The sequence below is a fragment of the Hipposideros armiger genome, unplaced genomic scaffold, assembly GCF_001890085.2.
Source record: "Hipposideros armiger isolate ML-2016 unplaced genomic scaffold, ASM189008v1 scaffold_113, whole genome shotgun sequence".
NCBI classification, from domain to species: Eukaryota; Metazoa; Chordata; class Mammalia; order Chiroptera; family Hipposideridae; genus Hipposideros; species Hipposideros armiger.
The window spans coordinates 2,291,619-2,312,062 of NW_017731463.1; the positions used below are offsets into that span (position 1 = coordinate 2,291,619).

Consider the following 20,444-nt stretch of genomic DNA (forward strand, 5'->3'; position numbering starts at 1 on the left):
AAAACAGTCTGGCAGGAAATGTAAAAGATAAGTCTGCAACATCTTGTTAAAACAACCCATCAGAGGCTACTATATAATTTCAAAATGATTTAAGAGCTAACCTGAGCCTCCCACTGTGCAAACATGGGAAAATTTGATCTTAAGAAAGGATAATTGCAATTTATGGAAACCCATCACAAGTAATTGGGCACCTTCAGGATAAAGAGTCCCAATTCATTATCTGAAAATGAAAAAATAAAGGAGAAATAGCAAGCATCATTCCTGTCTTTCCTCTGAACTGTACCACTGGGTACCCAAACAGCAGATGGAGAAAAAAAATCCCATTTTAGTATTCTAATAATGAAAAAGAAATGAGATAATATCACCATTTCGTAACCCCCACCAGAGTAGTGGATTTAGGCTTTGAACATCAGGCACTGTTAATATCACAAAAATAGACAAGCAGACGTGCTCTGCCTCATGATGAACGAACTCAGCATCCTCTGTCATCGTGCCATAACAAGATGAGTGTGCTCCTCTGGGTCAGCTGATGACGTACAGGAGATAACGACAGAGGGGCATGTGGGACTGCAGCACGAGTGTGCAGTGTGCTAAATCCAGACTGAGAAGGTATGGGGTAAGCGCCCTGGGATTTTCAACAGATAAATTGTTAAAAAAAAAAAAAGATGAAGAGGGAAATTCCGTATTAAAATAAAAAAAAGACAAAACTAAACTAGGTCATTTAGGGATGCACAATGGTGATAAATCAACAGAGATATACAAAAAAAGTGATAACTAAAATTCAGGATAGTATAATAGTTACTCTAGGGCAGTGGTTCTCAACCTGTGGGTTGCGACCCCTTTGGGGGTCGAACGACCCTTTCACAGGGGTCGCCTAAGACCATTGGAAAACAAAAAGATATTTACATTACAATTCATAACAGTAGCAAAATGACAGTTATAGAGTAGCAACGAAAATAATTTTATGGGTGGGGGTCACCACAACATGAGGAACTGTATTAAGGGGTCGCGGCATTAGGAAGGTTGAGAACCGCTGCCTAGGGCCAGGGGAGGGCACCAATTAGTAGAACGAAGCTCCCGGAGGGGATTCTGGGAGTGGCTGGCAAAGTTTTATATGGTGACCTAGGTAGCGTATCTTATGACAGAATTTGTCTTCTAATAACATAGTGGCTTATTAACTATCCATATCATAAGGTAAGCTGTTAGCCTTATAACAATTAAGCCTAAATTTAGCTGTTTTCTGTGGTTTTTCCCTAGTTTCTGTTTTACAATAATTTTCCTTTAAAAAGTAGTATGATTTTATCACATGGAAGATGCAATTGATTGTAACTGACTTTTAGCTACCAGGTATATCTGAAATCTTTTTAAACATATTTTGGTGTTGGACATTTGTTGACTCATGGTTTAGGGGAAGCAGAACAACTGAAAAAAATTCCATTAGGAATCAGAAGACTTGATCTGTAATTCTGACTTGCTTAAAATTCTTAAGTGACTTTGGGTAAGCCACTGAACCTTTGTTGTCTTCTTTTTTTCTCACATGACAGACGTGTCAGGTTGATCTGTAACTCAAAAATTGCAACCCCAAAATCCTGTGAACCAAATACAATAAATTCTTTGATGTATGAATGACCATTAAAGATTATTCCAGAAGCTCCACAAGAGGGCAGCTCCTCCACACTGCTTCATGTCTGAAGAGAAATAACAAGCAACTTAGTCTATTTTTTTAAAAGTAATTCACCCTCTTACACATTATTTTTTATTTCTTTTAATTACACAAGTAGGGCACAAATATATTCCCATTTATAAAAATTCCAATAGTACAGATGAACTTCAAGACTTTTGATTATTACTCTCATTCTAACCCCCGGCCCATATCAGTATTCTTTATGAAGCTGTTTTCTGTGCTTTATAAAAATATGATTTCTGGGCCGGCCGAGTGGCTCAGTTGGTTAAGAGTTAGCTTAAGAGCATGAGCTCTGAGCAACAGGGCCTCTGGTTCGATTCCCACATGGGTCAGTGATGCTGCGCCCAAGCTGAACTGCTGCTGAGCTGCCAACAGGTGGCAGGATGGCTCAGCTGGTGAGAGCACGTGCTCCTAACAAGAAGACTGCCTGTTCCATGGTGGGCTACGCCTGCCCACAACTGAGACTGAACTCAGCACCTTGAGCTGAGCTGCCACCCGGATGGCTCAGTAGACAGAGCGTGCACTCTGAACAACAAGGCTGCCGGTTCGACTCCCTCATGGGATGGTGGCTATACCCACCCGCAACTAAGATTGTAACACAGCACCTTGAGCTGAGAGGCCAGGAGCCCTTCACAACTAAGACTGAAGAACAACAACTTGGCTGGTCTCTCTCCCTAATTTCCCAACACTGGTCTTCCAACTTCCCCCCATTCCCCAATTAAAAACACACACAAATACACACACACACACACACACACACACACACACACACACATATATATATATGATTTCTGCAACTAACTTTTTAATCCACATGATTCGAACATCTTTTCTATTAATATGCATTAATATGTTAACTTATCTTTAATTACTCTTTAGCTCCATAAAATACATGCCATAATTTATTTAATTTTTTCTAAACTAATGACTTTTAAATTATTTTTTCAGTATTAGGGCAATGTTTCCTTGAATACTTCAGTGTTGCATTTTGAAAAAACTGAAGGCCCTCACAACATTTCATGGTAATTAAGATTTTGAAGCTAATTTGTTAAACCAAAGTAAGATTTTTAAATAATTTCCTAGCCATAAATAGTATATGTAGTCAATTCACAGAAAAGGGACTAAAAGAAGGAAAAAGCCTGGACAACCTTCCTTGGAAGCATTTAGGTTTACTCCATTCCATGATGTAAATCATTTGGGACGCCATTCCTTTTAAGGTATTCGACAGGTATGTTTTTGTCTTAGACCGGGTTAGATCTAAGCAGCAAATGGCCCAGTTAATGCAGAGAACAGAAGCAAAAAAGAGGAATGATTAACTGTGGCCACCACAGCGAGGGTGAGTGCTGTGTCTTGGTTACCTCTGTATGGTCTACAATGCTAAGGAAATATTTGCCGAGAAAAAGCCAGAGCCAGTTCATGTATACAAGAAAAGTTAAATATAAACGTGTCTGATGATATTAATGTAAAATAAGTCGTACCTACAGCAAATATTCCTGGAGGAAAGCATAGGCCCCTCTTTGGGATGTTTGTAGGTTTTGGAACCTGGCTGGGCTAAATTGGGATGAGAGATAAGAGGTAGGAACTTGATGGGTTGAAAGCTTAAAGAAGGGAATGCACAAAATAAGTCTGCAGAAAAGACTGGCCCAGCCAAATCAAAGGGCTTGCACTGGAGGAATGAGACGAGGGTTTGATTTTCAGGGAGGGAATCAGGCTGTGAAACGTCTTAAATGGAGTTTGGATTCAACTTCTAGGCAGCAGACAGTAATGAAGTTTTCTGAGCGGCCAGTTTCTCTTCCTATCTCCATCCTAGTTCTGAAGTCCAGTGAGCAGTCCTTGTGTGTCATTGGTTAGGACAGGGAAGAGGTGTATAGCCGAGTGTTAGAAGCTATAATATATTAATATTACCAGTGAGAAGACCAACTCCCAACCCCAAATTCACTCTTATTTACTTATCACACTTGTGATCTTACTTTTTACTTGCGTCTTTATTATTTTCTGTCTCGTCAATGAGCTGTAAGCTCCATGAAGACAGACAAACAATAAATACATAACTGCAATACTGGTATTTGTTCTTCATTGTACTCTCAGCACCTCCCACAGTATCTGTAATATGGTAGGTATCTAATACATTTTTCTGGGTGAGTGAGTGAATGAATGAAAGTATACTGCTGCGAAGTCAAAATAACTATGACCATTTTTACAGAAGAGGAAACAGAAGCTCAGGAAAAAATAACATCCTTGAGGATGGCCCCTGATGAACCCTGATGAATCCTGGATTAAGTAAGGCCTTTGCATAGTTCTTTCCCAAACTGAATAAGGCTCACTTGTGTAAACACCAGCATTGTGTGAAAATCACAGTGTGTAACCCTGGGCTAGGTCATAAAATACTGTATGAGCTCACTTATATGTGGAATCTTTTTTTCCTCTCCCTTACGACTTTTTTTTTCCAATTACAGTTGACATACAATATTATATTAGCTTCAGGTGTACAATACAGTGATTAGACCTTTATATAACTTATAAAGAGATCACCCCAATAAATCTAGTTAGTATCCATCTGAACACCATACATAGTTATTACAGTATTACTGATTATATCCCTTATCCTATATTTTACATCCCCATGACTATTTTGTAACTCTGGGCAGGTGGTAGTGGAGCACCTCTCCTGGGAGAATTTCCTGCCCCCGCAGGACAAGACCAAGTTCCTGGTCCCGCAGGAGCTGACCGTGATCCAGTTCCTCAGCATCCTTCAGTAGGTGACAAGATGCTCGTGGCAGGAGGCAGGGAGTGGTGGGGGGACGCTGTATGGACCTGGGATTTGGGGAATGATGGAATCTGCCAGAGTGAGAGGGAGAAGAATTTGTGCTTCACCTTTTCCCTTCAATTATGCCTTAAAAGAGAATGAACTCATGAATAGCCCTTTCCCCACCAGGCTAACTTTCTCCCTTCCTGCCTCCGCCCCACACCAGAAGCCACGTGGTCCTCGGGGCCACTGAAGCCTTTTACTTGCTAGTGAACAAGAGTACGGTCAGCATGAGCATGACCATGGCAGAGGTCTACAGGGACTACAGGGACGAGGACGGCTTCGTGTACATGACCTATGCCTCCCAGGAGATGTTCGGCTGAGGGGACCCTGAGGTCCCAGGGATGGAGCTGCCTGCAGAGGGGACCCTGCCATCCTCTCCAGCAGCAGGACCCACCAGCTTCCTCCTGTGCACGGTGGACCCCCAGGGAGCAGCGCCCACTGGACCGGAAAACCGGGCCGCCCTGTCCCCTTTAGTGCACATGCCCTGTGTTCTCTCTCTGGGACAATGCGGTGCTCCTGGGAATTTTGGACATAATCAGGCTTCTGGGTAAGAGATGGTTCCACATGCAGTGGTTTTGTGCGATGACAAAGTGCCTTCTGTAATGTAGGCCGTAGACCCTGGAGTTTGGTGTCACCTGGTGCGGCCGGAGTCCCGTGTATGCTCAGCCATGGAGAACCTGGGCCTGGGGACAGGACTGGCTCTGTGGAACCCAGGAGCCCTTGTGAGCCTGGGTGGGCTCATGGGGGGATGGAGGGGGCATGCTTATTGGAGTCATTAGAGAGATTATTGTTATATTCCACAGCATTCACTTGGTTATTTCTTCTTTTATTCTTGATTGTCTGTGCCCCACAGGTTAATGCCAAAGTTGTAAGTACTCAGTTTCACATAATGTCAATGATTAGCCTTCCTTGTAATAGAATTTTCAAAATAATTGCTTGTATTTACATCTTCATTATGGACCGGGCTTTGTTTAAAGCCCTCTACATATATTAACTCCTTATAATCGCCATACATGTTAAGTACTGTTATTCCTGTTTTAAAGATGAGGAAATGGGGCCATGGAAAAATCAAGAAAAATAAGCCTGGAAGGAAATATGTCAAGGCCTCACCAGCCATCAGAGCTCTCATCCATTGCTGGCTGGAGTGTTACTGGTACAGACTCCGTCAAAAAACAATCTGGCAGGCCGAGTGGCTCAGTTGGTTAAGAGCTTGCTCAAGAGTGCGAGCTCTGAGCAACAGCGGTTCAATTCCTGGCCCGTACTGAGCTGCCAACAGGTGGCAGGGTGGCTCAACTAAAAAAAAACAAAAACAAAACAATCTGTCAAAACTGGAAATTCACATACTTTTTGATGCAGCAATTCCATTTCTAAGGGTATTTTATGATATGCTCACACATCTGCAAGATATATATGTGCAAGCTAACACAACATACTGTGGAGAAACAAAAATAAATTAAAACATCCAGCAGGGGGAACTTGTTAAATAATTATGATATTTGGCTGAATATTATGAAACTATCTGATAGAAAGATGAAACTCTTTATGCCCTCATATGGAATAATATCCAAGGTACAATTTAAATGAAAAAAACAAATACATATATATTCAACAATATGAATTTTCTGTTACTATTTGCTTTAAACAAAAGAAGGGAGAAGAATATGCATACTTCTTAACATGTCTTATCATATGTAGAATTTTGGTTGCCTTCAGGAAGAGAAAATAAGTGGAGACAGGGAATTTTTTATTGTTTTTTGTTTGTTTTGTTTTTGTTTCATTTTGTTTTTTAGAGCAGTTTTATGTTTACAACAAAATTGAGATTTCCCAGCTACTCCTTGCCTCCAAATATTCATAGCTTCCTCCATTAACATCAATCACCCATAAGGTACATTTTTTTCCAAGGGTGAACCTACATGACACATCAAAATCACTGAAAGTCCATAGTTGGCATTAGGGTTCCCTCATGGTGGTGTACATTCTATGGGTTTTGAAAAATATATAATCACATGCATGAATCACATGTATAGTATCAAACAAAGTATTTTCATTGCTCTAAAAAGGAATTTTTTCACTCTGTGCTCTTTTGTACCTCTTTTTTTTTTAAGATTTTATTAGGGAATTAGAGAAGGGGAACAGCCAAGTTATTGTCCTTCAATCTTGGTTGTGGAGGGCGCAGCTAGCTCAGCTCCAAGTCCAGTCACCATCCAGATGCCCGTCAGCAGCTCATGGCAGCTCAGCTCAAGGTGCCGTGTTCAATCTTAGTTGCGGGTGGGCATAGCCCACCATCCGTTGTGGGAGTCGAACCGGCAATCTTGTTGTTAGGAGCATGTATTCTCACCAGCGGAGCCATCCTGCCACCTGTTGGCAGCTCAGCTTGGGCGCAGCCCACTGGCTCATGTGGGGATAGAACCAGCCACCCTGTTGCTCAGAACCTGCACTCTTAACCAACTGAGCCACTCGGCTGGCCCCTCTTTTGTACCTTTTGAATTTGAACCATGTAAATGAATTACCCAATAGAAAAAATTTTATTTTGTAATTTCAAATATTATCACCTCCGAAAGTGTAAGCTTCATGGAGGTAAGAGACTATGTCTACCTTGTATTTATTTCTATTTATAACCCCCAGCACAATTCCTGGCATACATTAGCCATTTAAGTAATAGGTAAATTAATAATTACCATTTAGTGGTGGAATTCCAGAAGAGTTTTGTAATTTGTAAATATTCTATAATATACAGGTATTGATTTTTATAAATCAGAAATAGAACTTTTAAGTGCAAAGGAAAGACTCAGATAGAGTAGAATTCTTAGACCCACCCGAGGGGGGCCCCTTCCCTGGGTCAACCCTGTGCCTCAGGACACCCTGTACTTTGGAGGGTCTTCCTCAAATTTTTCTAAGACCCCTTCTGTTGGCTGGGACCAGCTAGAGCTGGCAGAGCCATTGCAGCAGGATGCCACGGGTACAGATCAAATTTTAAGGAGCTCTCCAACCTTCAGTCACTGTTCCCCTCTCAGGGTTGACCAGATGCCCCAAGGAGCCTCAGGACTTGTGGCTGGGCCACCAAAGAACAAGTAGCTTCCATTGGCTGGTGCTGTATTTCTTCTGTGAAATTTGCATGAAATGGGCCACCAGTTGGTGCTGATACCCTGATTTTGAGTGACTTACTTAAGTCAGACACAGAATTAAGGGTAAATTCAAAGCTTGACCGGATTTGCCACTGAGCCTTGAGCTTAAGTTTCCATGCAGCCCAACCACTGGTTCTGGCCTATCTGGGTTCTGACATTTTTTTCACCAAATTGTTTACATAGACAGGACCTCACAAAAAATATTTGCTGGGAATTACAGCTCAAGGGTGGCCCTACTCTGATGTAATCATTTGTGTTATTTGAAAGATTTCAGCAAGAGCAAATGAAAGTGCTTAATGTTCTGACAGATCAAAGCAAACATTTTATTCTAGAATAGAATGAAAGAAATAGAATAATGTTGTTAGGCAGAAGAAGTGAGCTAAACCATTGCAATCAGAGCTCATACCCACAAAATCAGAGTCAGAGGAACCCAATGAGTTATACTGTGGGCTGTTTTTACAGTTAAAGTCAATAGTCTCACAGTAATTTTTTTTTTAAGTTATGAATACATAAACTTCAACTCCCTTGCTGGTTCTTGGAAGCAGCTCAGAAGAAGTCAAGTCCCAACATACTGGCAAAACAGCCTTGGACTCTGCCACATTACACTCTGGTTCACACATAGTTCAACACTGCAGTCATATTGTGCAGTGTGACTCTTCTTACATATTCACCTCCTCCCATCACACTCCTAGTCACATTTTCCAAAGAATAATTTGAGCTTTAGAGAGGGCAGAGGGTAAGAGACAGATTTGCCTGAGAAGAGCCAGCCTTGGGGAGATAAAGTCAACTTCTTCCTAAAATCAGAGACCGAAGTCCTCTCATATCTACTTTGCACCTTTAGGTGCGTCTCTGTGCTGAGTCAGGTGATTCCGTGTAATGCAAAGAAAATGCTGTGTCTCTGGCTACCAAGTGTCATGGCCCTTCCTTGCTCTATATTAGGCCTTTCCCCTCCCTCATGGAGCCCCAGGAGACTTTCCACATCAGATGGAAGCAGTAGAGAGGCCTTTGCTGGGGCACAGCAGCTCCTCTGATGTTCTGTGAGGACCCCAAAGGCGGTGAAGCTGTGAATCATGACTTATGTCAGGCTGAGGCTCTGTGGCACTCAGAAACCCAGCTGAGTCTGTTTTTCATTTTCATGAGTGGACAGTTTGCTGCATGTGAGGAAATGTGCTGGCACAGGCAGAGTGGGAAGGGGCTCGAGCATGGAGCTCTTTTGTCACCAATGGTTGGATCCGACTAGGTGCCAGGGACACAGCCATGCTTACAGAGCTGTGTGTGATGGGCATGAGGGTGTTTGACTCTGTCTCCCCATCACTGCTCAGGGCCTAACCCCCAATGCCATCAGCCTCTCAGTCCTAGTTTGTCCACAGCATCTGTGAACCTCAGTCCGCTCCTTGACCCTCGCCCTCTCAACCAAACCCAGTGAGAGCTCACAGAGCCAGACAGAGTGGCCCGCCTTCCTCTGGAAGAGAGCCTCAAATGCCCTGAGGATGGCAGTGGGATGACACGGGAAAACCCAGTCATTTAGAAGTGGAGGTGGAGGGAGGCAAATGCCAGCCAGGCAGCCAGCCTAATCATCCACTGATGCTCATGACGGTACTAGTGGCCATAAAGTAGGGGCTGAAGGCACGTGGGGCCAAAGTCAGGATTAGACACAACACCTCCCGTAAAGCACCCAGCAGGGTGCCTGGAAAACACTGGGTGCAGGGCTGTTGATTCTGCCCACTCCTCCTCTCCTTCACATCAGGGGTTTCTGCCTTATGGAGATCATTTGCTTTCTGCTTATCCCTCTTTCCCCTCCCCACCTTTCTCCCTTCCTGCTGTCTTCTGGATTAGTTGAACATCATTTAGAATTTCATTTAAATTTATTTAGTGACTTTTAGCCATACCTCTTGGCATTATTATCATTGTTCTTTTTTAGTGGTTGTTAAAGGTATTGGAACATACACCCTTAACTTTTCAGTCTACTGAGTAGAATTAGTAATGTCCCATTCACATAAAATTTAAGAACCCTGCAACTGTGCAGTGCCAGTCCCCACCCCTTCTCCTTTCTTCTGTAATTACCATATGCATACTCATACATCTGTGTGCAGGGGTCCCGCCTCGGCGTTCCAGTGAACAGTACCGGAAGTGGGGGGCGAGGTTTAAGGAAACAAAGAGACAAAGAGACAAAGAGGGTCCGGGAGGACTGGAAGCATTCTTGGCAACCAGCAGCGAGTTTATTTTTCCTCCCCATTATATACCTCCAGAGTACATGCAACACAGAAGGGATAAATATGCATTACCTCATTAAAAGTACATCATTAGCTACCTACTAGAAACCTGAAGGTCAGAGGAAAATTTAGAGGGTCAGTTTCCCAGGAAACTATCTTCTCAAAACCCAGACAGCCCTCTATCTTATTGTGTCTTCTAAGGAACTGGCCTTCTCACCACATACCTCAAGGTTAAGTAAGCATCCTCCAGGTGCAGAAAGGAGCAAGAAGCAATACAAGTTATGCTTCAGTAAAGCCAGCCTGCATGGCTCCTAATATCTATGTATATCCTGTGCCCCATAATATAAAGTTATACATCTCTGCTTTAAACAGTTGTATGTATTTTGAAGAAATGAAGAGAGAAACGTAGTCTTTCATACTTACCCCATACTTATCATTTCCAGTGCTCTTCCTCAGCGTTCTGAGGCACTTTTGGGGGGGGGGGAGGACATAGTTATGGAAGACAAAATCATTCAAGGCCACACACAGTCTTGTAGAATTCACAGGTCACGGAAAGAGTCCCCAAGAGTCAGCGGAATTATCTCAGTGATTCAAGTACTGACCTTCACTTTTCCTGGACTGGATTTTGTTTTTCTGATCAATTATCCCAAAGGTTATGTGGAATTTTCTTTTTTTTCTTCTGCTTCAATGAGATGAGATCTAATCAAATCACTTGCACTTTCTGTCCTTAAACATTTTACAGCTTGGCTCTACGTTATGACCCAGTCTTAGAGGAAGAGTAGGGTTTTCTGGGTCTCTGTCCCATCAACTGAAACATTGTGTTTGCTTCTCTGAAATCATGCTTGAGAGTCCCACGTGGCCCTGATAAAACATGCCCTTTTCTCTCCTGTACGGATAGTTTGCATGAAGGCAGCAGGAGCCTGGGCCTCCCAGTGCCCAGTCCCTCTCTGCCTTCCCAGCTGGTCCCCTGTAGTTATTGGAGAGTGCTGTCTTTGTTCTGAGATCTGACAGAAAGTTGAGGGGGTTTGAGCAAAGGGAAGAAGGAGAAATATGAGGCCTGAAGCAAGTGGAGAAGTGGGCGGGACCCTTATGATGTTAAGATTTTATTCTAATTGTGATCAGAAGTCATTAAAGAGTTGCAAGCACAGGGCAAAGGGATTCCAGCAGGAGGGATGTGGGAAGTGCAGACTAGATAGAGCCTGTGGCTTGGGTAAGCAAGTGGCAGGGGAAAGGGCGAATTCAAGGTCTGATTTGGAGGTTAAGCTGCCAGGGCTTCCTGAGGCACTGCATGTGGGGCTGAGGGAAAGAGAGAAATTGGTGAATGAAATCCGGTGTCAGGCCTGATCTACAATCTGGTGGACGCTGCTGCCATTACTACCAACGGTGGGAAGACCTGCAAGGGAAGGTGGTAGAAAGACTAAATTCCAAAGGGAAAAACTAACTATGTCTTTTTGGACTTCTTAGGTTTAAAATGTCTGTAACATCTAATGGAGGCTGCCAGGTCAGGAGCTGGGTTTACGCGTGCAGAGCTGGAGAGAGCCCTTTTTTCCCTTTAGCCTTAGAAGGAGCATCTTTCTCTATCAGTGGAGCCCCCCTCACCTGCAGCGTCACCCCCACAAGTGCACGACAGCAGATTAAAGTCACATCTGTCCACGAGAGCCTTCTGCACATGGGGCTGCCCCTGTGTACGGCCCCTGTGCGCGGTGCAGTGCGCGGTGCAGGTCTCAGGCTGGGCAGTCACATCCCACTCCTGACTGGAGCTCAGGTACCTTCCTCCAGCCTACACTGGGGCATGGCCTCAAGTCTCCTGGGAGTGGGGACACAGACTGAGGATGGTGACCAACTGTCAGCATAAGAACGCAAGTAATAAGAAAGGTAGGGGAAGCCAAAATAGGAGGAGCAAAAAGTGATGGGAATCCACTGAGACACATATATCTCCAAGCAGTCATTTGAACTGAAATGTAGCACAATTGAGATTGGCTCCTGCCTTCTGCCAAGCCACCCCCACCCCAGGGGCCCCGAGTGGAAGGGAATGTGCCCAGAATCCATGCCCCTTCTGACCAGCACTAGGATGCCAGGCCCTTGTAATTACCCACTTCCAGGGCCTGCATGGGCCCCTTCCCTGTCTGAGCCAGGCACCTCATGCTGTGCGTTAGGGGCAGGGAGAGAGGCTGAATCTGTGAGCTGGGACAACAATCCCCTACCTCCCTTCCACGCCACATCACCACACAGGACACTGAGGAGTCAATCATTTTAAATTTGAATAATGAAGGTGTATTGTTCAAGGCAGGAAGACAGAACAATTTCATTTACATTTTTAATTTGATTTAAACAATTAACTATTAAAACATGCAGTATGTGGGCCTTGTTTGTACTCCCTGCATATATAATACCTGTATCTGGGCTAAAGTTCCTAAAATTTTTGTCTTGTTCAGGCTATAGGGAGACATAAAGGGATGGATGGCAGAGTGGGGAGCTAGAATGCAGCCAGTCTCAGAAATGTTCAACCAGTTACAGGAACCCTGAATTTTCTCCATGAGTAAGCTAGCATCAACCACCACGCCCAGATGGCACCAATTCAGGTTTTGAAGGTCTGGAAATGGGCAAGCAATGGATTGTTGGCCAATAAACATTTAAAGGTCCAAACCATTTTAAACTTCTTTATTTTGTTCCATTTTAAACCCTTTTAATGGGTGTATGTGACCCTGCTGAGAGGCCAGAATGGGGAAGGGTGATTAGGTATAGCTGTGGGGGAAGAGTAACTTGGAAAATGAAATGAGTGTCTTAGATGTGAATGCTAACCACAGGGACCCTGCATTAGTCACCCAGAGACAAGAACTGCTGAGACCTTGAAAGCAACAGCCTTCCCAACTCTTGGTGCTGCCATGGCAACTGGAGTCCAGAATGAGGTCATCCCCAAAGCAGTGAGTGGCCAGGTGACTGGTGGGAGCAGAGGACTCAAACCACCAGGAGGGAAATGGAAACCAGGGGAGGAGAAAGGAGGGAATTCCTGGTAACCGAATAAAATTAGTCACAGCTGTTAAGCTACAGCCACAAAATCTTGAACAGACCTTTTGGCTAAAAAAAAAAAAAAAAAAAGGGGGATAGACACTGAATTAATTTTATTCTCGACTTTCATCAGAGGATATTAAAACACTTCACTCACAAAGCGCCATGTTCAGGGAGCAGTTGTGTCCGTTTAATGAGTATTGCAGTCCAGTGGCTGATCCACGCTAAGGAAGAACGTGGATGTATGAATAAAGACATCGCAGGGGAATTGGCCCTGATACTAAATATTTGCAAACTCATTTGAGCCCCCAAATTAAACCTCCTGATTTACCAAACTTGTCTCTAACCTCATAAATAAAAATGTAAGTTTAAAGGAAAATTATCTCTTGAAAGCCACGATGATTATGCAAAACCAAAAAATTAAAACCAAAGCCACTCCATAATCATGTTTAAACACAGACAAAAGCAAGAATGTCATCGAAACCACGAAAAAGACCAGACGTCTCTTTAACCTGGCTAATGGGTGACTGCTGCTTTCTGACCAGTTAGAGCTTTAGCCACAATTTATTCTTCCCATCTTTTAGATAATAATTCAGATAATCAGGGAATCACTCCTACCTCCAATCCTTAGCAAAACCCTGCTTCCTTAAACGGTCCCCAAGTCATCTCACACAGGCCCAAATCCTGTAACTCCTTCCTAAGCCCTCTTGCTGGAATGTCCCACAGTTCCCCGTGGCGTGAGTTCTCCTGTTAGCCTAAAAATAAAAAGGCCTTCCAAAATGAGAGGCAATAAGCATTTATTTGAGATGATAGATGATAGATATATTAGATAGATAGATAGATAAATAGATAGATAGATGAGAGAGAGAGAGAGAGAGAGAGAGGAAGAGAGAGAGAAGCTATTTTGGAAGCATTGAATCAGGCAGAAGCCCAAATAATGTTCTAATTAGGAGACAAAGGCAAGGGATATTTATGAGAAAGGAAAGGGAAACAATACATCATTAGAAGGAAAGCATTTCTATTGGTGCGGATAACATAACAGTGATGTTAATTTGAATGGCAGGTCCCAGCGCCATGTTAAAGTCTCTCTCTCTCTCTCTCTCATTATGTATATATAATTATATATATAAATAAATAAATATATATATATATTTATATATATAATCACTCCTTTGTTGCAAGGAGTCAATAAACTCAACTTTGTTTAACTATATGTGAGTGAGTAATGGAGGGTATCGATGAGCCAATTTTACACAAGGTGGGGGAGGGCCGTCCATAGACTCCGTATTTGCTTTCATAAACCCTGCCTTGCTTTTTGTTCATAGACTAACCTGGCTTTTATCTTCTGGTGATTTAAACCTTTTATCATAATGAAATATCTCTGTTTATCTCTTATAATGCTTTTTGCCTTAAGGTCAATTTTGTCTGATATTAATAAAGCTGTATAGATTGGGGGGCATTAGTAAGTATTTGCGTGGTATACATTTTTCTACCTTTTTTTACATGTAATATTTAGTCTAAATTCTTTAGTGTGAGCATCACTGTATCAGCTTATCTGCACCTATAGAAATTCCTTCCTTCTATTCATGCAATTATTCCCCTTTCTTTTCTCATAAATACCCTTTGCCTTTGCCTCCTAATTCGAACACTATTAGGGTTTCTGCCTGAATCAGTGTTCTCAAATAGCTATTCTTTTGGCTCTCAAAAAAATGCTTGTTACCTCTCACTTTGGCCTTTTATTTTTGTTTTGTTTTGTTTTTTTTAGAGGGCAGCGTCACTGGCCCTCACATGTGGGATCCGAACCGGGGCCCTCTGGTATCCCAAGCCAGTTCTTAACCTTCGCACCACTCGGCTGGCCCTTTGGCCTTTTATTTTTAAGTTAACATGTTGTCCTAGCTTAGTAGTTATTTCTTTCCCAGCATATGGATGGTTTTATTCTATTATATCTCAATGTAATGGGAAGTCACCTCTCAATCTAACTGTAACTGCTTTGAAGATAATTATTTATTCTTTAACTTCTTTAATATTCCCCAGTAACTTCTATTGTCTGCAATTTTACTGTGATGTATCTAGGTATGGCTTTTTAAGCATTGATTCAACTGGGGATTTATTAGGCCTCCTGAATCTGTGGATTGGAATCTTTCGTCAGTTCTATAGAATTCACTGCCATTCTTTTTTTCATATATTGCTTCTGTGAATTCTCTTTCTTGTCTCTAGTTGAGACTTTGATTAAATGAATGTTAGACCATCTTATTCCATCATTATGTCTCTTAACCTTGCTACCATATTTTCCATTTTTTTTGTCCATGTGACATTGTGGATAATTCCTTCGGCCTATCTCCTAAATCTTTAACTATCTTTTGGCTTCCAAACACATTCATTACATTGAATTTTTTATTTCAGTTATTGAATGTTTCCTTTGTAGAAGCTCCTTTTTGTTTCTTTTTCAAATGTCTGATCCAGTTTGTAATTTCCTGTTTCTCTTTGATAATTTTGAGGGTGTCTCACATTTTTAAGTTTTCTAATCATTCTTTAGAACAATCTTTGTCTTATAATTCCAATTTTTAAAGTCATTGGAAGTTCGTTTATGTCATCTGTTGTTTTAGCTGTTCTCATTCAGAATGAGCTTCGTTATCTTTGACTGTATGATTCTCAGCCCTGGTGTTCACAGAAGCAAAGGCTTTCCTCTACAGAGGTTTTGCATTAGTATTTGCTAAATTCCTGGGGGCATTCCCAGGAATTGGAGGCCTTGCCCATAAGAGATTATCAGAGATAACTTCTCTTGACCTACCTATAGGGCAGGGCAAACTTCTACTTACCTACTAAACCTCTGCTCTTATCCTGCAATGACCCTTTGAAGCCACCAAGGTGCATTACCTCATCCCTAGCTCGATGTCTGACACACCCAGGTTCCCTTTTTATCTCTGAACCTCTTGTGAGTGTGGGGTCTCTGACTCTCTCATGTATGTGTGATTCTCATACATACGTATGGATTAAATTTGGTTATCCTCTCTCTGTCTTGTGTCTGTTTGATCATTAGACCAGCCATATGAACCTGGAGGGTAGAGGAAAGTTTGTTTCTCCCAGCCAATTCCTCACAGCTATTCTATTGCCCCAAGATACTGCTGCTTGAGAAAGTTTCTTTCATTTATTTTATTATTTTATTTTTAGTCCTTACAAAATACCATCTTAACCATTTTTAAGTGTCCAGCTCACTGGCATTCGGTCCATTCACGTTGTTGTGCAATCATCACCACCATCCATCTCCAGAACTCTTTCATCTTCCCAAAGTAAAACTCTGTACCCACTAACCACTAACTCCCTGATATTTGACACCAACTAGATTCTACTTCCAACACATGTGTGGGTTTTTTTCCTCTCCCCAAGCAATTCTCTGACACCAGCTACCAGCTGGGTGTCCTGTAATTCAAGTCAATTCTGACACCGTGTACTGGAAATGGCATCAGATCCACACACTAAAGTCTCAGTCCTACAAGACTGCCCCATCTTCAGACACCAGTCGTAAGCCCAGGTTGTCACCTGGGCTTCTGACAGACAGGCTATAAATGAGAGGTTCCCACAGCCCTCTCCTTGGGTTTGATTATTTGCTAACGGAGCTCACTGAACTCAGAGTGTAACCGCAGAGCTTCATTTCTTTGGTATGACTTTGTCCTTAATCCAAGCTGGCTTTGTTCAGTCTAATAGAACTATAGCTCATTTACTTTCTTTCAACCAAATCTTCCCACATTTGCACATACTGCACGTCCACTTCCTTAATCATGAAGCCCTTAGGTTCTGACAGCATGAAACTCTCTTAATAGAGCTTCAGGTCTATGGACCATGACAAAGGTACAATGACTAGATCTCAAACTAGAGCACAGTTTCAGTCAAACTAAAGATAACATCTTGCCCCCAGTTATGTTTCAGCCCCAGACCTGCAAAAGCAGGATCACCCCATTGACCACATCCTCACAAAACCAGACAGGATGAAGCCATGGCTGACATCAAGACCTGATGCCATGATCAACTACTTCCTACCCTAGCCTCAACCAATCCGTACTGCCCACTACCCCAACCCCCTTCGTTACCAGGACTAATGATTTTTTTCCCTAGAGTCCGCCAGGAAGCCAGATCTTTGAGCACTAGCTCACCTGTGTCTCTGGGCTTGGTGTCAATTCCCTAAGTAAACCTCTACCTTCTTTGCTGCAACTCCTGTTCATGTCTCATTTGGCTTTGACGTGCGCAAGCAAACATACTCCTTTAGTGCAGTAACAAGAGAAACATGTCACTTTCTAGGTAACCCTACTGTAAAAGGCTATAACTCAGGAACAGCCAGATGGAAAAGGTGCATAGGGCAAGTTATGGGGAAGGGGCGCGGAGTACCCATGGTCTCCCCAACTGCACCATTTTTCCTGAATCTTCATGTGTTCACTACCCTGGAAGTTCTCCAAACCCCTTCCTTTTGGGTTTTTACGGAGTCTTCATGACATAGTCATGATTAATGATTGATTCAACCTTCAGCCTCTTCTCTCCCTAGAGGTTAGGGGTGGGACTGAAAGTACTAACCCTCTAATCATGGTTCCTTCCCCAGGGAACCAGCACCCATTCTAAGGTTAAGGAGGGGGACTTTCCGAAACTCACTTCATTAACATAACAAAAATACCTTAATCACTTTCAACACCTAGGAAATGCCAAGGGTTTTAGGAGCTTTTGTGAGGGGAAAGGGAATAAGACCAAATACATATTACTTATAAGTCACAGTATCACACTCCCATCCCCTCTTGCCAAGCCCCTGGCAATTAGCATTCTACTTTCTGTCTCTATGAACTGAATTTGATTACTCAACGTGCATCATTTAAGTGGAATCATGAAATATTTATCCTTTTGGGAATGGCTTATTTTGTTTAGCATAGTGTCTTCAAGGTTCATCCATGTTGTCACATGAGTCAGAATTTCCTTTCTTTTTAAGGCTGCATAATACTCCGTTTCGTGTGTATACCACATTTTGCTTATCCACTCATCCATGGGTGGACATTGGGGTTGTTTCTACCTTTTGACTATTGTGAATAATGTTGTACACCTATGAACATGTGTGTACAAAGCCTTGAATTTCTAAAAGAGGCTTTTATTCACACTTTGAAAGCTTCAGTAAAAGACAATTGTTTATAGTAAAGGTAGAGCTTTTTTAAAAATTTTTTGTAATGTGGAGTCTCTTGTCAGGCTAAGAAGGAAGAATCAGCAGGCTAGAAAAGGGAGGTCAGAAATTTAGAAGAATTAAAAGCAGCAATCCTTTGAAATATAAATAAGGATTTTGGTTTTTTCTTTCAATGAAGAGAAGATGGCAATTCAATTCAAATGTTAAAAGAATAAAAAGCCAGTTAGGAAATAGACAGAATAGATGCTTTGGGATGTACTATTTAAGCGTTCACTGCTGATCTTAGCAAGAACCATTTTATTCCATTAATTGTGGAGACAGATGCCAGATTGCAAAGGCCTAGGGAGTATTTGATGAAGATTTGGAAACAGTAAGTAGACGTTCCTTTTTTGAGACGTTTCAAGGAATGAGAGGAGAAGGAGCGAGCCAGGCATTGGCTACAGAGGGGACTGGGAGTAAGAGGAAACTAATGTTCCAGCTTCTAAACAGCATCTTGTTTGATCATCAAAGCAATCCTCTAAAATGGCTTGTGTTTCATTTTCAACTGAAGAATCAGAGCATTGAAGAGGTTAAGTAACCTGTTAAGTAAGCAAGATTAGAATCCAAGACTGTCTGACTCCTGAGTACTGTCATACACCTGGAGCACCAAAGGAAGGTTGTTTTAGGATGGGGAAGGAAAGACGATTGTAGACTTAGGGAATCAAGCTCTCCTTTATTGTCATTCCATACAACCCCTCTGACTGCCTTCTGTATTTACTTATCGGGTATCCTGACACCCGGACTCCAGCACTCCGTCAACATCCCCAGAAGAGAAGCACTTAAACCCAATCACCTTTTCACCATTTCTCCCTCCCACCCCAGTCCTTCCTTCCCAGTATGCACTGCACCCACCTTCCTAACCATTTTCCTCTGCCTCATATCTCTGGTTTAGTCTTGCTTGCTTGGCAACACTCATGGCTGGAGAGAAATGTACACCCACTCATGATAGGGAGTCACATGTGGACCTTGACAACTGAAGAGCAATTGTCCCATTTCTCTCATCTGTTCACTCTCCTACTTGTCTAGGTGACTGTCACACATGTTTTCTTCTGTGCCAACCTCACTTTTATTATTATTATTATTATTATTATTATATTATTATTTCATTATTTATTATTTTGTTTTTCCATTATTTTCTTGCCCCATCCTCAATTTTAGCTGAAGACCTTACTTCCTATTCCACCAAGTTTAAATATAGCAACTCAAGTAACATTGTGATCTTGATAAGAGGCGTTTCTATAGAGTGCTGAGTATAAAGCTGAATTAGGGTGGGCTTAAGAGAGAAAAGAAAGGAGAAGAACTGGAGACAGTAAGTATAGACAAGCCTTTCCAAAGAAGCCATCCCAAATAATCAAATTTTGAAACGGAAGTGAGGACAAGATCATTAATCTAGGTACTGGCCATCCAGCATTGCAAAAACCCATGCCCCCAAACACCCTTCGAGCCACAGAATTCTTCTCTTGGGTCCTGCTCAGTCCTTACAAAGAGATCCTGGGATGAGGAGGTAACAGCTGGAGGGAAAGTCTCCAGGAATAAGAAGGAATTTCCTTTTTTATTGAGAGCAACACTCCAGTCCCACCCCTTCCTTCATTAATGGAGGCCCCACGGCTGGATTCCGGATTATCCTGGAGGTTTTATTCAGTTGTCACCTAACCCAGAGTCTGAAACGACCCCCACTCTCCTACACAACTGTGTCCCCTTAGCCAGCTTGAGACATCTTCCCTCTAGGCTAGTTCAAATTCAAAGCCAGGTGTGCCTTGGTTTTAGTGGAGGTAATTAAAATGAGGCTTAGCCGTTAGCAGTGAATTCCCTTTGCTGGGTGACTCCCAGGGAAGAATATGGACTCAGAACCGACTGTGACATTGAAAGCGGTTCCTTATTCTGCTGCTCCCCAGTGCTTCTGGGAAAAGTGTCAGGGTGAGGAAAGGTAGACTTCGTGTGGCAGACGCCTGCCCACCAACCCCAGGGTTTATATGTCAGAGGGCATCCGGCACCACTTGCAGCACTGTGCAATCCTTACCTCTAAACTCATAGCAAACAGGGATTATTGTTTTAGCGGTTTTGAGGGGTTGATCCACATCTAGTCAATTCTGGGATTGACGTTCATCTGTGGCTCTGCAATCCACTTCTAGAGGATGCTTCTATTATTTATTAATGCAGGGGAACTTCGGCGAGGTCATGAGGGCTAGAGGGTCTCTTGATTAATGGTTTAACCTCGTTTCACCTTACTGTCCTCCCTGTCTTCCCACTTCCCAATAATTTTGTGGTTCAGATAGGACACTGGTGAGGGCCTGCATGGAAGGCTAAGGGGTGATTAACCAATTGGTGTAAATTACCAGTTCATCATGACAGTGACTTGAGTTAGGTGGGGTTTGAAGATTGCAGCAAAGCGTGGTCAGTAGAAAGCGTG

At 42.6% G+C, this 20,444-nt stretch overlaps 1 protein-coding gene across 1 annotated transcript; it reads left to right on the forward strand.

Annotated features, from left to right (window-relative positions):
• The first annotated feature begins 559 nt into the window (after positions 1 to 559).
• LOC109385347 (microtubule-associated proteins 1A/1B light chain 3C-like) lies at positions 560 to 4,813 on the forward strand. Its single transcript, XM_019647557.1, has 3 exons — positions 560 to 616; positions 4,333 to 4,439; positions 4,657 to 4,813. The coding sequence occupies exons 1-3, from the start codon at positions 560 to 562 to the stop codon at positions 4,811 to 4,813; spliced, it is 321 nt and encodes a 106-aa protein (XP_019503102.1).
• The last annotated feature ends 15,631 nt before the right edge of the window (positions 4,814 to 20,444 follow it).